Source organism: Salmo trutta, chromosome 35 (genome assembly GCF_901001165.1).
Source record: "Salmo trutta chromosome 35, fSalTru1.1, whole genome shotgun sequence".
In the NCBI taxonomy this organism is placed as follows: Eukaryota; Metazoa; Chordata; class Actinopteri; order Salmoniformes; family Salmonidae; genus Salmo; species Salmo trutta.
The window spans coordinates 37,176,970-37,193,372 of record NC_042991.1 but is presented as its reverse complement, the minus strand read 5'-3'; the positions used below and the strand labels follow the sequence as shown (position 1 = coordinate 37,193,372).

Genomic DNA, 16,403 nt, shown 5'->3' with positions numbered 1-16,403 from the left:
TGGACAGATGCATAATCCATCACTTCGTTAAACTCAGACAGTAAACATATCAATGTTGAAGTATGTTTCGATTTTCGACGACAGCTTGATCTGAAATAAACACTTGATAACATTAAAAAAAATCGAATAATCATGTATGGCGATGGCAAGAAACAACGTGCATTATTTTGTGAAACACAGACTTTGAAGGCGGTAAAATAACAGGAGTTCTGCATTCTGATTCCTGTCACCAATTCTGGACCGTTTTCAGTAACAGAGGCTTTATGGTGGGTTAATAAAACCATGTTGTCTGGAAATACCTTCTCTTAATAACAAATCTAAAACGTCTTAAAAATGTATTTTCTTTGAATCGATCTGCCATCGCGAAAGAATCGTTTGACCCCTTTTGTTGTCTTGTTGAATGTGGCGTTGAGTTCTCTGTGGTGATTGGCTGACAGAAATGACCCCTGGCGCCAGGAACCTGTTGGATAAAAAGGGAACGTTGTGGAGAGAGAGAGAGACAGAGAGAGAGAGAGAGAGAGAGAGAGAGACAGAGAGAGAGACAGAGACAGAGAGAGACAGAAAGAGAGACAGAGAGAGACAGAGAGAGACAGAGAGAGAAAGAGAGAGAAAGAGAGAGAGACAGAGAGAGACAGAGAGAGAGAGACAGAGAGAGACAGAGAGAGAGACAGAGACAGAGAGAGACAGAAAGAGAGACAGAGAGAGACAGAGAGAGACAGAGAGAGAAAGAGAGAGAAAGAGAGAGAGACAGAGAGAGACAGGAGAGAGAGAGACAGGAGAGAGAGAGAGAGAGAGAGAGAGAGAGACAGGAGAGAGAGAGACAGAGAGAGACAGGAGAGAGAGAGAGAGACAGGAGAAAGAGAGAGAGAGAGAGACAGAGAGAGACAGGAGAGAGAGACAGAGAGACACAGAGAGAGACAGGAGAGAGAGACAGAGAGACACAGAGAGAGACAGGAGAGAGAGAGAGAGCACACTGGTGATTGCACAAGGGACTGTCTTGTGCAGGGCGGGAACACCAATCAGGGAATATCATCAGAGAGAACAGTCATGACAGGAAAATAATGGACCGTTCTTTTCAGACTCTTTGAATAAATAGAAAATGGCTTCGCCCTTAAAACTAGTTGGACTCCAGCAACAACAAACGTCAAAAATGGGTTCTATTACGACGCATAGATGCACAGGATTTGGAATCCAGGAAATTCTGGGCTTAAACAAGGAGCCGCCCGCGGTTCCGCGGCGTCCGTTGGAATCTCTGCAGCACAGGGCGCACCTTCTGACGGCTAGGTCGGCTTTGGGCCCCGCAGCAGTCGGGGTTGGAATGGGAATTATTGGTCCAGGAGGAATTCATTCGTTTTACAGCCAGCCTGCCTTTCTGGAGGTGTTACAGGAGGCGCAGAGTGTTCACCTTCAGCCGCTCAACAGGGCCAGGGAAACGGGACAGCTGGATGCCCAACATTCCGCAAGCTGTTCTGGTAAATTTATTTTTAAAAATGTTTTATTTACATTTTGAGCGAGGGTTGCGCCTTTTCAATCTCATTTGATTTGATTTTTAGTTGCACCTCGACTCACGTTGGTTGAGCGCTCTGCACTTCATTCCAATGTTTATGTTGGAACCAGTTGAAAATGTCATTCTGATTTTAATGATTGCAAATTCTCTTCTCCTGTTTAAAAAAAAATATATTGCTACACTGTAGGACAGGTTTCCCAAACTAAATAGCCGCAGGTATATTGCTAATACAATTACAATGTAATACTTATAAACTCTTATCCTCCACAGGGTTTCCCAAAACTCGGTCCTCGGGACCCCAAGGTTCACGTTTTGGGTTTTTCCGGAGCACTACACAGCTGACTCAAATAACCACATAATCATTAAGCTCTGATCATTTGAGTCAGCTGTGTAGTGCTCCGGAAAAACCCAAAACGTGAACCTTGGGGTCCCGAGGACCGAGTTTTGGGAAACCCTGTGGAGGATAAGAGTTTATAAGTATTACATTGTAATTGTATTAGCAATATACCTGCGGCTATTTAATAATAAACTAGGGCTATTTATTTACAGATTCAGATGACGTGTCCTCCAGTGAAAAGACATTTTCTAATTCATCGATGAGCCAGAACAAGAAAAGAAAGAAGAGACGACACAGGTAAAAACTATTACCTGTAACTAATATTTACCTCAGTGTGTTTGAATTGGACTATATGACGTTTTAGGGATATATAAATGAACAAAATTCCGTGCGAAGTTTTTTTGTGAAGTATTTGGAAAGCGAAATATTCACATTGATAAAAACCTACAGTATTTCGAATATGCGCCTCCCTACATTTTCTCAGAACATGTATATTAACGAAAACGTCTAAAACAAATAATTGTCAAGTATGAATCGAAATAGATTTCTAAATGATTTTAATTCCTCAAATAGAGATGAGATGGTAATATATTATTATTATTATTAATAATTTTAAAAAATTGGCGATAAGAGACGGCTTATATTATATAGACAAATTAGGAGAGGTTCATATTTTCGATACAGTCCTCTTTCTACTGTAGCAATAAACAAAATGAAGTAGAAAATAAAAAAAAATCATTTGATAACACATAGCAGTATTCCGCATGAAATATTTAGAATAAAAACAAAATCTTTACATTTTGTTTATTGCTACAGTAGAAAGAGAACTGTATCGAAAATATGAACCTCGACTAATTTGTCTATATAATATAAGCCGTCTCTTATCGCCAAAAAAATGTCATAATAATAATAAACCATCTCATCTCTATTTGAGGAATTAAAATCATTTAGAAAATCTATTTCGATTCATACTTGACAATTATTTGTTTTAGACGTTTTCGTTAATATGTCAATATCTCTGGTGCTGTATATTCTACAAGCAGTCTACTTCAAGGAAAACAATAATTAATGTCCTGATAATGTAATTATTTATGGGACCTATTCATATTACTTTTTTTTATTATTTAATAAATAGTTTTGTGACCTCTGTGGTATGAACCAAACATTCTGTATTGACTAAATTATGCTTATCCATTGTTATTAAAATATGTTTGATTAGCCTAGATTTGATTTAGAGTGGAAAGTGTATGCCTTGTGCTTGACATACACAGCACTTCATCATCATATATATATATGGGAAATTGTGTAAAAAAAAACATGTTTCTTTTTATTTAACTTTTATTTATCCAGAAAGTCCTGTTGAGGTCAGAATATCTATTTTTATGAGGGAGACCTTGATTTTATAGACTTGACGCTTGCAGTCAGAATTCAACTCTAAAATGTTTCTCACCAAAATAAGTTTGTTTGTTCCTTCTCTTATCAGAACTATATTTACATCGTATCAGCTGGATGAGTTGGAGAAAGCTTTCAACGAGGCCCACTACCCTGATGTCTACGCCAGAGAGATGCTCTCCATGAAGACTGAACTTCCAGAGGACAGGATACAGGTACATAACGTACTGGAACCTGGCAGTGTGTGTGGCCTGGTGTGTGTGTGTGGCCTGGTGTGTGTGTGTGGCATGGTGTGTGTGTGGCCTGGTGTGTGTGTGTGTGTGTGTGTGTGTGGCCTGGTGTGTGTGTGTGGCATGGTGTGTGTGTGGCATGGTGTGTGTGTGGCCTGGTGTGTGTGTGTGTGTGTGTGGCCTGGTGTGTGTGTGTGGCCTGGTGTGTGTGTGTGTGTGTGTGTGTGTGTGTGTGTGTGTGTGTGTGTGTGTGTGTGTGTGTGTGTGTGTGTGTGTGTGTGTGTGGGGCCTGGTGTGTGTGTGGCCTGGTGTGTGTGTGTGTGTGTGGCCTGCTGTGTGTGTGGCCTGGTGTGTGTGTGTGACCTGGTGTGTGTCTGTGGCCTGGTGTGTGGCCTGGTGTGTGTCTGTGTATGCTCAAGCATGAGTATATATCCTACAACACACAAGTCCCTATCTGATCAATTAACACCCTATCATCACCACACTCTCTCTGATCAATGACAGTGGCTTGCAAAAGTATTCATCCCCCTTGGCATTTTTCCTATTTTGTTGCCTTACAACCGGGAATTAAAATAGATTTTTTGGGGGTTTGTATCATTTGATTTACACAACATGCCTACCACTTTGAAGATGCTAAATATTTTTGGGGTGAAACAAACAAGAAATAAGACAAAACAGAACTTGAGTGTGTATAACTATTCAAACACCCAAAGTCAATACTTTGTAGAGCCACCTTTTGCAGCAATCACAGCTGCAAGTATCTTGGTATGTCTATCAACTTGGCACATCTAGGCACTGGGATTTTTGCCCATTCTTCAAGGCAAATCTGCTCCAGCTCCTTCAAGTTGGATGTGTTCTGCTTGTGTACAGCAATCTTTAAGTCATACCACAGATTCTCAATTGGATTGAGGTCTGGGCTTTGACTAGGTCATCCCAAGACATTTAAATGTTTCCCCTTAAACCACTCGAGTGTTCCTTTAGCAGTATGCTTAGGGTCATTGTCCTGCTGGAAGGTGAACCTCCGTCCCAGTCTCAAATCTCTGGAAGACTGAAACAGCTTTCCCTCAAGAATTTCCCTGTATTTAGCACCATCCCATCATTCCTTCAATTCTGACCACTTTCCCAGTCCCTGCCAATGATAAACATCCCACAGCATGATGCTGCCACCACCATGCTTCACTATGGGGATGGTGTTCTCGGGGTGATGCGAAGTGTTGGGTTTGCGCCAGACATAGCATTTTCCTTGTTGGCCAAAAAGCTCAATTTTAGTCTCATCTGACCAGAGTACCTTCTTCCATATGTTTGGGGAGTCTCCCACATGCCTTTTGGTGAACACCAAACGTGTTTGCTTATTTTTTTCTTTAGGCAATGGCTTTTTTCTGGCCACTCTTCCGTAAAGCCCAGCTCTGTGGAGCGTACGGCTTAAAGTGGTCATATGGACAGATACTCCAATCTCTGCTGTGGAGCTTTGCAGCTCCTTCAGGGTTATCTTTGGTCTCTTTGTTGCCTCTCTGATCAATGCCCTCCTTGCCTGGTCCGTGAGTTTTGGTGGGTGACCCTCTCTTGGCAGGTTTGTTGTGGTGCCATATTCTTTACATTTTTAATAATGGATTTAATGGTGCTCCGTGGGATGTTCAAAGTTTCTGATATTTTTTTATAACCCAACCCTGATCTGTACATCTCCACAACTTTGTCCCTGACCTGTTTGGAGTGCTCCTTGGTCTTCATAGTGCTGCTTGCTTGGTGGTGCCTCCTTGCTCAGTGGTGTTGCAGTCTCTGGGGCCTTTCAGAACAGGTGTCTATATACTGAGATCATGTGACACTTAGACTGCACACAGGTGGACTTTATTTAACTAATTATGTGACTTCTGAAGGTAATTGGTTGCACCAGATCTTATTTAGGGGCTTCATAGCAAAGGGGGTGAATACATATGCACGCACCACTTTTCCATTTAGAATTGTTTTAGAATTTTTTGAAACAAGTTTTTTTTTCACTTCACCAATTTGGACTATTTTGTGTTTGTCCATTACATGAAATCCAAATTAAAATCCATTTAAATTACAGGTTGTAATGCAACAAAATAGGAAAAACGCCAAGGGGGATGAATACTTTTACAAGGCACTGTAACACCCTATCACCACCACCACACCCTCTCTGCTCAATTAACACCACATTTCCTCTGGTGTAATTCCTTAAATCAGGAGAGCTTGGCACCCTTCCCCCTGGGACTCAACCATCCACTCAGCCATCCACTCAACCATCCACTCAGCCAGACAGACAGGGAGACAGACAGGGAGACAGACAGGGAGACAGACAGGGAGACAGACAGGGAGGCAGACAGGGAGGCAGACAGGGAGACAGACAGGCAGACAGACAGGGAGGCAGACAGGGAGACAGACAGGGAGACAGACAGACAGGCAGACAGACAGGGAGACAGACAGGGAGGCAGACAGGGAGACAGACAGGCAGACAGACAGGCAGACAGGGAGACAGACAGGGAGACAGACAGGGAGACAGACAGACAGGCAGACAGGGAGACAGACAGGCAGACAGACAGGGAGACAGACAGGCAGACAGACAGGGAGACAGACAGGGAGACAGACAGGCAGACAGACAGGCAGACAGGGAGACAGACAGGGAGACAGACAGGGAGGCGGAGAGATGCTTTAGCACAAGGCATGGTGGGAGCCATCAATGAAATGATAACTACAGTGAAATTAATTAGCATGGGTCAATGGCAGGGCTCTCCTGGGTTCTAGCTTTGTAATTTCCCTCGTGATTTTTGAAAGCCTGTCACCCATTGATTGGCTCTGGAAATTAACTTTTCAATCAGCCTCCATGTGCCCCTAGGGTCACCCTCCTCTCCTCCGCTTTCTCAGCTCAGCTGTTTCACACACACACACACACACACACACACACACACACACACACACACACACACACACACACACACACACACACACACACACACACTCCTCTGCCCTGGAAGTAATTCCTTATCTCCAGACCGATCACCACGAGATGGAGGTTATCACCAGACCCATCTCTCTTCTCTCTGTATCTTTCTCCCTGATCTATATGCATGTCTCTGAATCTGAAGTGGTAAGGTTATTACTGGGTCTCCACGGTGGAAAGGAAATCAATTTAGGCACTCGATTAGTCTAGGGGAGAGGGAGTCACACACACACACACACACACACACACACACACACACACACACACACACAGGTGAATGTAGCAGAAACAGCATAATATCTTATGAATATCTGATTCTTCTCCATCAGGTGTCCTTGTTCTATAACTAGAGAATAAAGTCTGTGGTAATGCAGTCACTATATCCAACAAATGGACGTTTTAGTTCAACAGGTCTACTCTCACCTTATCATGTGGGTGTAATACCAGTGGCTTGATGTTTCAATTGAGACGTCCTCTTTCCATCACAGGACTCCTTGAAAAAAAACAGTGATTGTTGCTGAGTGGACCATCCTAGCTAAATACTGATTCTTTTTAGAATCTCTTTTTTCTTCTTCATATAAGATCTTTTTGTTAGAATGTGTTTAAAATATTTAGTGTCTGCTATGCCAATTTGTTGTTTGACTTGTGGATGATGTCCATATAGCTAAGCTTATATCTTTTTTTACATTATATTGAAGGACATATGCAGAAACATAAAAATGCAGTCAAAAGTTTGGACACCTACTCATTCAAGGGTTTTTCTTTTTTTTTTTTTACTATTTTCTACGTTGTATAATAATAGCGAAGACATCAGAACTATGAAATAACACATATGGAATCATGTAGTAACCCAACCCAGGGTGGCTACTTTTTAAGAATCTAAAATATATTTAGATTTGTTTCACACTTTTTTTGGTTGCTACATGATTCTATGTGTTATTTCATAGTTTTGATGCCTTCACTATTATTCTACATTGAAGAAAATAAAGAAAAACCCTTGAATGGCTAGGTGTGTCCAAACTTTTGATTGGTACTGTATGTACCAAGATGTTCAACTGAACCTAAACTTCCATCCACTGTCCCTCCCTCCCTCCCTGCAGGTTTGGTTTCAGAACCGCCGTGCCAAGTGGAGGAAGAGGGAGAAGTGTTGGGGTCGCAGCAGTGTGATGGCGGAGTACGGCCTGTACGGTGCCATGGTCCGCCACTCCATCCCTCTGCCTGAGTCCATCCTCAAGTCAGCCAAGGACGGCGTCATGGATTCCTGTGCCCCATGGCTACTGGGTAAGGCACTGTGGGTGGGTGGGTGGGTGGGTGGGTGTGCTGGGGTCCCATGTGGCTCAGTTGGTGGAGCATGACACTTGCAACACCAGGGTTGTGTGTTCGATTCCCACAGGGGGGACCAGTACGAATGAAAATGTATGTACACACTACTGTAAATCACTCTGGATAAGAGTATCTGCTAAATTACTAACATATTTGCTTCTGAGGTACGCTTTGTTTTCAATTAGTTACCATCTCATTGATCTATGCTAATCAATGGACCGATACATCAAGCAGAGAGGAGATGCATCTTAATCCAGTCTGATAAAGTAGGATTATCATCTTATTGATTAACACCCGTCATTGACACTTTTTATCGACTCCCAACATGCACCGGGATTAAGTCTGACATTGAGGTCATGGCCCTGCTCAAAACCCTTTTAGAAATTCCTCCTTGTCCTGACCCATGATGTAGTTAGTGCTGTATGTACTGCTGAGAACGTTCAGGTGGAGAGCTTGGTTTAACTATTCACATAGCATATTTTAATTTGATTTATTTTTAATTCATGTCCCCCGTCCCCGCTGGAGGCCTTTTGCCTTCTGGTAGGCCGTCATTGTAAATAAGAATTTGTTCTTAACTGACTTGCCTAGTTAAATAAAGGTTACATATATATATATATATATTTTTTTTTTATAAAATAAAATGGATCAACCAGCAGTTTAAACCTCTCTGTTAGTGAAGGTGCCTTTCCCATGTTGCCTCCTGACCTTGGTGGAGGTCAGAAACAATAATTGACCAAGACCTTCTACCACCTGTCAGCTACAGCTCAATACGAGCTTGAGATTCCTAGTACTGTTGCTTTGCTTTCTTTAGACACGTGTCTCCAAATGGGATGAGTACTCTTTCTGTTCCTAACCGGAATAACAACGATTCCTTTTTCCTTCCAGGTATGCACAAGAAGTCCATGGATACCCCTGTTCCGACCTCTTCTGGAAAACTAGAAGCTCCCCATTCCCAACCGCCTGCCAGGGAACGAGAGCGGGAGAGAGTGGTGGAGCGAAAGGTGGAGAAAGCGGAGGAGGAAAGGAGAAGGGAGAATACCAGGTCGCCCATATCCAAAGAGGAACTGCGAGAGAATAGCATCGCTGCACTCAGAGCTAAAGCTCTGGAACACAGCGCTAAAATGCTGGGGACACATCCTGGTGACGGACCACCGGGGACAGTTTCAGGGGACGGAACAGGGGGACAGCCAATGGAGACAGAAGACAAAGAGGAGGACAGTTGAAGCCTACGTTGAGAGAGAGAGAGAGAGAGAGAGAGAGAGAGAGAGAGCCCAGTCACTGATAAGGATGCTCTTCTTCTAAAGAAGTTGATGCCCTCTCTGTAAAGAACACTGTTTACATACTCCTGACGTCCATACTATCATAACCAAGATGGTATTGGTCACAATACACAATATTCTTAGTAGCAAAAAAGTTTCATAATGTTTCTTTGACACCAAGACCTGATAATGTCAACCTCAAAACCCTTCAGTCATGGAGATCAATTTTGTACAGATCACATTTTGCATCATGAGAAATTCCACCTCAGTAAACCTCTATAACTAATATCCTGGTCTATAACTGTCTAGTGTTTTATAATGTCAGCTATTTGGGTGCTTGCTATTCTGCAACTTTAGGAAGACTAACTATTTGGTTACATAGATTACAGTCTCTACATAACATAATAGGGGACAGTACATAGGCTAAGGTAAAACTCAAACCAGACAAGGTGACATGTTGTGAAAAAAAATATACATGGTGTCTTGTGAAATGATGTGGAAAAACAAGAGACTAATCTTGGAGAGGATTCACGGACCTTTTTAACACAAAATATTCTCTTGAAATAATATGGTGGATTTCTCTATTGTAATCATTTTAAAATGAAATATAGCTACGTTCATGTAGTTGGAAATCAGTAAGCTGTGTTTTTGTTTTTGTCTCTGTATAATTAAAATAGTAATAAAACGTTATTTACATGGAAGATTCAGGGGTATCGTGTGTGTGCATTGATGAGGATGAATCAACAATAATCTGATTACATAAACCACATTTCATAGGTCTGTTTTAAATCGATACACATGGAATGATTTTGTAATATAGACTATGTTTTTAAATGTTATAGGTTATACCCCCTAATTGTACCAAACTGAGAGCCTATAACCTAATCAACTAAACACTCTAAATAGGTCACGAGCCAGACAGGTAGCCTAAGGAGGAACGAAAACGTAATGATTTTTAGGCTATATTAAATCAGCCTATTATTTCAAAGGCTATAGCCTACAAATAAATACATTACGAAGCGAGTGTGACAGACTGGCAGGGACATTAAGCTTCAGCATTTAAACAACGTTTTTCGTTGTATTACATCATAGTGTATAAATTGCGTGTAGACTGTGAAACGAAAAAACGGCATTATTAGGCTCAGTCTATATTATTAGGCTCAGTCTATATTATTAGGCTCTGTCTATATTATTAGGCTCAGTCTATATTATTAGGCTCAGTCTATATTATTACGCTCAGTCTATATGTGGCTTCGGGGAAAATGCAGGCTCATATGAACCCGAACTATCTGTGAAGACACATACTCTGACCAAACTGGTGTTTCTAAAAAAAAATACATTCAAAAAGGCACTGTAGACAGCGTAATAAAGCAGTTTTTCGTTTCATTTTAATTTAATTCTAAGTCACAGCCTAGTTAAATAAAGGTTAAATAAACAGAGAAAATAAAAAAACAGCCTTTATAAAACAGCCTGGAGAAAAACCGTCTCCCCGCTTGTAGCCACTGGAAATGCTAAACAGCCTTCGGGCCACTCTCGCAAGGCTGGGCAGGGATGCGAACCTGTTTACAAAAAACATTCTATAGGTTAAGTCTAAAGGTTTTTAGGCGAAATAACCCAATCAAACCGGAAACAAAGAGGTTATACTGTGTCAGGCCTATTCGGCCAAAATCAATGATGATCTATTGTATAGATAATAGAACGAAAAATCAACGGAACTTTTAATATGTTGTATTTATGAAATACTTTGTTACAATGACACACTTAGCTAGCTATCCATCTCCTTCCTTTCTGTTAGCATGTACACATTACTACACAATCATGCTTTCGGGATACGTAGGCCTATGTGTCTTTTCAGATTCGATATTGAGTCTTTAGTTGTGGACACTATATATATTTGTGCTGTCCCCGAAAATTGTTTGTACCATGTTTTGTGCTGCTACCATTTTGTGCTGTTGCCATGTTGTGTTGCTACCATGTTGTGTTGCTACCATGTTGTGTTGCTACCATTTTGTGCTGTTGCCATGTTGTGTTGCTACCATGCTATGTTGTCGTCTTAGGTCTCTCTTTATGTAGTGTGTGTTTTGTCCTATATTTTTATTTTCTTTATTTTTATTTTTATTCCCAGGCCCCGTCCCCACAGGAGGCCTTTTGCCTTCTGGTAGGCCATCAATGTAAATAAGAATTTGTTCTGAATTGACTTGCCTAGTTAAAAGGCTAAATAAAAATCCCCTCACTCCCTCTATTGATCTTCGTCCTCATCTTTGTAAGTCACCTTGATTTTGCACCTGTGTGTTTCATCAGTTTCTTTATGAAAAACAATTTGTGAACTCCATCACAGTAGCTAAAGCAAGGGACTACAGCAGCACACAAGTAGACCACAAATGCATGCTGGGCCGGGCATGCCCTGAGCTCATGAATTGAAGTGAGCGCTATTGGGGAGGGCAAGAAGGTCGACCCTCCAACCTTTGGGAAACTCGCTCTTCTCTCCAGTCAAATTCAGCACGCACCGCTCACATACTCTGCTGGGTTGAGAGGTCTCTGTGGTTAATCTCGGGCTTCAGTGTGTCTCTTCCTCTCAGGTGCGGTTTGAATCGATGTTTGAAACATGATTGAGTAGTGGTTGACTTTCCCTTGTGTTGTGAATACGGGACATGGAGATATATTACTGCATGATTATGCTTGAACTTTAAAAATACATGAAATTACAGAACACTTTTTATGGTCAATACTGTGTAAGGCTGAACATGACTGTCCTTGGTCCTTCTACTCTAGCCCAGTCCAGCACGGACATCACAGTCAAGCTGTGAGGGGAGGCAAGGTGGTCCATCTGAAGAGAACCGTGGACCAGACGGTCCAGAATTATCCCTCAGTCCAGCAGGTCCTGGTTGCCATGAGAACAGAGAACACCGTTGCCATGACAGGCAGAGATGTTCCATTGGAGGAGGTGAGTCAAGAGACAGGTTTTTATGATGACTTTATTACTGTTCATTGATAGATTTTTTTAGATACTTCAATATTCTGATTTACTGTTAAACCTTTGACTAATGTCATTTTTCCACATGGTGTTTAGCTATAGGGTTCCCGAGTGGTGCAGCGGTCTAAGGCACGGCACCTCAGTGCTAGAGGCGTCACTACAGACCTTGGTTCGATCCCGGGCTGTATCATAACCGGCAGTGATCGGGAGACCCATAGAGAGGCGCACAATTGGATTAGCGGAGGGTTTGCTCGGAGTAGGCCGTCATTGTAAATAAGAATTTGTTCTTAACTTGCCTAGTTAAAAAATATATATATAGTTTGAATCAGAGGTCGACTATTTGTTACGTTGTAGGCTTTTTTTATTTTATTTGATCCGGTTGGTTTCACATTGCCGAAATTGTCAAACGAACAAAAAATCCTATACAACAACGTGTCCATACACGTGATTTGTTTATTGGAAAACATACTCAAGCTAAATCCATTTCTGATTATCATGAAGAATCACTTGGTGTCCCAATGTTCATATTGCTTTTCGCTTTGGTCTTCCAACAGGAAACAGCGCAATAGCCGATCTAAATGCGACGTGAATAGACTATATTCAGTAGCCTACATTTCCGGTATAGCCCCGCTGTCTCCCCTAATCTGCATCGGATGCGCTCATAAATGCGCTGATACTCACAAGCATGTTTCAGAGATCTCAAATTATGACGCTGCATGCATTTCATCAAATAACCAATGACAATGCGCTACTCCGTTTATTTCCTTGTGTTTCAGCCTGGTCTCAGACTAGACGTAGTAAGTGTAAATCCAGAACACTCAAATTAGTATGATACACTACATGACCAAAAGTATGTGGACACGTGCTCGTGGAACATCTCATTCCAAAATGACAGGCATTAATATGGAGTTGGTCCCCCCTTTGCTGCTACAACAGCCTCCACTCTTCTGGGAAGGCTTTCCACTAGATGTTGGAACATTGCTGCGGGGACTTGCTTCCATTCAGCCACAAGAGCATTAGTGAGGTCGAGCACTGATGATGGGCTATTAGGCCTGGCTCGCAGTCGGCGTTCCAATTCATCCCAATGTGTTCGATGGGGTTGAGGTCAAGGCTCTGTGCAGGCCAGTAAAGTTCTTCCACACTGATCTCAACAAAACATTTCTGTATGGACCTCACTTTGTGCACGGGGGGCTTTGTCATGCTGAAACAAGGAAAGGGCCTTCCCCAAACTGTTGCCACAATGTTGGATGCACAGAATCGTCTAGAATGTAATTGTATGCTGTAGCGTTAAGGTTTCCCTTCACTGGAACTAATGGGCCCGAACCATGAAAACAGACCCAGACCAGTATTCCTCCTCCACCAAACTTTACAGTTGGCACTATGCATTGAGGAAGGTAGCGTTCTCCTGGCATCCGCCAAACCCAGATTTGTCCGTTGGACTGCAAGATGGTGAAGCGTGATTCATCACATCCAGAGAACACGTTTCTACTGCTCAATAGTCCAATGGCGGCGAGCTTTACACCACTCCAGCCGAGGCTTGGCATTGCACATGGTGATCTTAGGTTTGTGTGCGGCTGCTTGGCCACGGAAACCCATTTCACAAAGCTCCCGACAGTTTGGAACTCGGTAGTGTGTTGCAACCGACGACAGACAATTTTTACACACTTCAGCGGTCCCATTCTGTGAGCTTTTATGGCCTACCACTTCGCAGCTGAGCCGTTGTTGCTCCACTTCTTAATAGACACACTTACAGTTGACCGGGGCAGCTCTAGCAGGGCAGACATTTGAGGAACTGACTTGTTGGAAAGGTGGCATCCTATGACGGTGCCACGTTGAAAATCACTGACCTCTTCAGTAATGCCATTCTACTGCCAGTGTTTGTCAATGGAGATTGCATGGCTGTGTGCTCTGGATTTTACACACCTGTTAGCAACGGGTGTGGCTGAAATAGCAGAATCCATTAATTTGAAGGGGTGTCCACATACTTTTGTGTATATATATATATATATATATATATACAGTGTAACTTGGAAACAAACACTTCTCAGCAAGTCATTTCTCTCTCTTTCTGACTGAAAATCGGTCTAGATAAGAGCGCCTGCTAAAATACTTAAATGTAAAAATGTTCTCTCTCTTTGTCTCTGACCCTTCTCGTGGGCTCGCCACCAGTTACGTCAGCTAACTTTCCATAGTTTCACCTTCATTGAACCGGAAGCTATATAATTTTGCTCCATTGGGATTTATCTTATCATTGTGTCAGTGAAAAGTAGCCTACAATAACAGGCATGTATGTAACGTGTGCGCTGAGAGTCCGGAAGCAAGTTCAGGAAGTGAGCGTTTTAATAAATAAAGGAAACAATAAACACGAAACACAAACAACGCACCGACGTGAAAAACAGAGTCGATAACACCTGAGGAAAGGACCAAGGGGAGTGACAGATATAGGGAAGATAATCAAGGAGGTGATGGAGTCCAGGTGAGTGTTATGAGGCGCTGGTGAGCTTGACGATGGTGACAGGTGTGCAGGATAACCAGCAGCCTGGTGACCTGGAGGATGGAGAGGGAGGATAACCAGCAGCCTGGTGACCAGGAGGCCGGAGAGGGAGGATAACCAGCAGCCTGGTGACCTAGAGGACGGAGAGGGAGGATAACCAGCAGCCTGGTGACCTGGAGGATGGAGAGGGAGGATAACCAGCAGCCTGGTGACCTGGAGGACGGAGAGGGAGGATAACCAGCAGCCTGGTGACCTGGAGGCAGGAGAGGGAGGATAACCAGCAGCCTGATGACCTGGAGGATGGAGAGGGAGGATAACCAGCAGCCTGGTGACCTGGAGGATGGAGAGGGAGGATAACCAGCAGCCTGATGACCTGGAGGACGGAGAGGGAGGATAACCAGCAGCCTGGTGACCTGGAGGACAGAGAGGGAGGATAACCAGCAGCCTGGTGACCTGGAGGAAGGAGAGGGAGGATAATCAGCAGCCTGATGACCTAGAGGTCAGAGAGGGAGGATAACCAGCAGCCTGGTGACCTGGAGGACGGAGAGGGAGGATAACCAGCAGCCTGGTGACCTGGAGGACGGAGAGGGAGGATAACCAGCAGCCTGGTGACCTGGAGGACGGAGAGGGAGGATAACCAGCAGCCTGGTGACCTGGAGGACAGAGAGGGAGGATAACCAGCAGCCTGGTGACCTGGAGGACGGAGAGGGAGGATAACCAGCAGTCTGGTGACCTGGAGGATGGAGAGGGAGGATAACCAGCAGCCTGGTGACCTAGAGGATGGAGAGGGAGGATAACCAGCAGCCTGGTGACCTGGAGGACGGAGAGGGAGGATAACCAGCAGCCTGGTGACCTGGAGGACGGAGAGGGAGGATAACCAGCAGCCTGGTGACCTGGAGGACGGAGAGGGAGGATAACCAGCAGCCTGGTGACCTAGAGGACGGAGAGGGAGTATGCATGACACAATGTTGCTTCACAAAAATAGTTTAATGCTGGGCTATAATAACATGTTTTAAAGTCAAAGACGATTTCGCTAATAAACATTATAATTTAGAGGGTAATCTACCTAAAATTCAGATTGACGCTATATATTTCATCCTTCGATCCAGTCAAATTACATGAATTGAGTAATTACCGAAATGCACGGGAATAACATTAATTAACCCACAAGCGGCACATTAAAGGGGCAATCTGGGATTGGTTCATCCATTTTTTGGACTCTAAAATTAATAAAGTATTGCCATTCATTTTTGTTGTTGTTTGAATGCCAGATTGCCTTTTTAATATTCATAATTAAACATGCATAGCGTGGAGCATTACAGGCATAGATATGACCCAAATACCCTACTTCAGAACAGAGGATTATGTCGTTATGGTATTTAGTCTCTGAGCCTTTCCAATTAGGACTAAATGGCATTATTGATAATTGCTGGCAGTTTGATCTATGTGCAAAATAGCCCATTAGAGGGGTAGATGAAGGGATTTGACTGGCTGTCTGATTGGCTGGCTGGTTGGCACCTTGCCTGTTTGGGATGTTATTCTGTGTTGTCCTAGTTCTACAGAGACCCCTATGTGTCCCAAATGACACCCTATTATAATGCACTACATTTGACCAAAGCCTGGGACCTGGTCAAATGTAGTGCACTACAAAAGGGAATAGGGTGCCATTTGGGACTAAACCCTCTGGCATCCCAGCTCCACACCAGCCAGATTAGCCGGCAAGGACCCTGCCCCGGACCAGATCAGATTAGCATGGCCTGGTCGAGGGAGAGAGTCAAAACCTAATTGTATTTAATTTACTTAACGTGGCAGTAATTCGCTCATCGACATCTGTAGCAAAGGAGTCGTGGTTTATTAGGCTGACAGACTAACACACTGGCTATTTGGAGAAAAAAAACCCTGTATTCTCTGTTCTCTTCTCTCCTCATCAA

General features: G+C 43.2%; 1 protein-coding gene across 1 annotated transcript; it reads left to right on the top strand.

The window, feature by feature from the left end:
• The first annotated feature begins 925 nt into the window (after positions 1-925).
• Positions 926-10,129, top strand: LOC115175152 (visual system homeobox 2). Its single transcript, XM_029734377.1, has 5 exons — positions 926-1,472; positions 2,057-2,141; positions 3,328-3,451; positions 7,523-7,703; positions 8,631-10,129. The coding sequence occupies exons 1-5, from the start codon at positions 1,100-1,102 to the stop codon at positions 8,966-8,968; spliced, it is 1,101 nt and encodes a 366-aa protein (XP_029590237.1). The 5' UTR covers positions 926-1,099; the 3' UTR covers positions 8,969-10,129.
• The last annotated feature ends 6,274 nt before the right edge of the window (positions 10,130-16,403 follow it).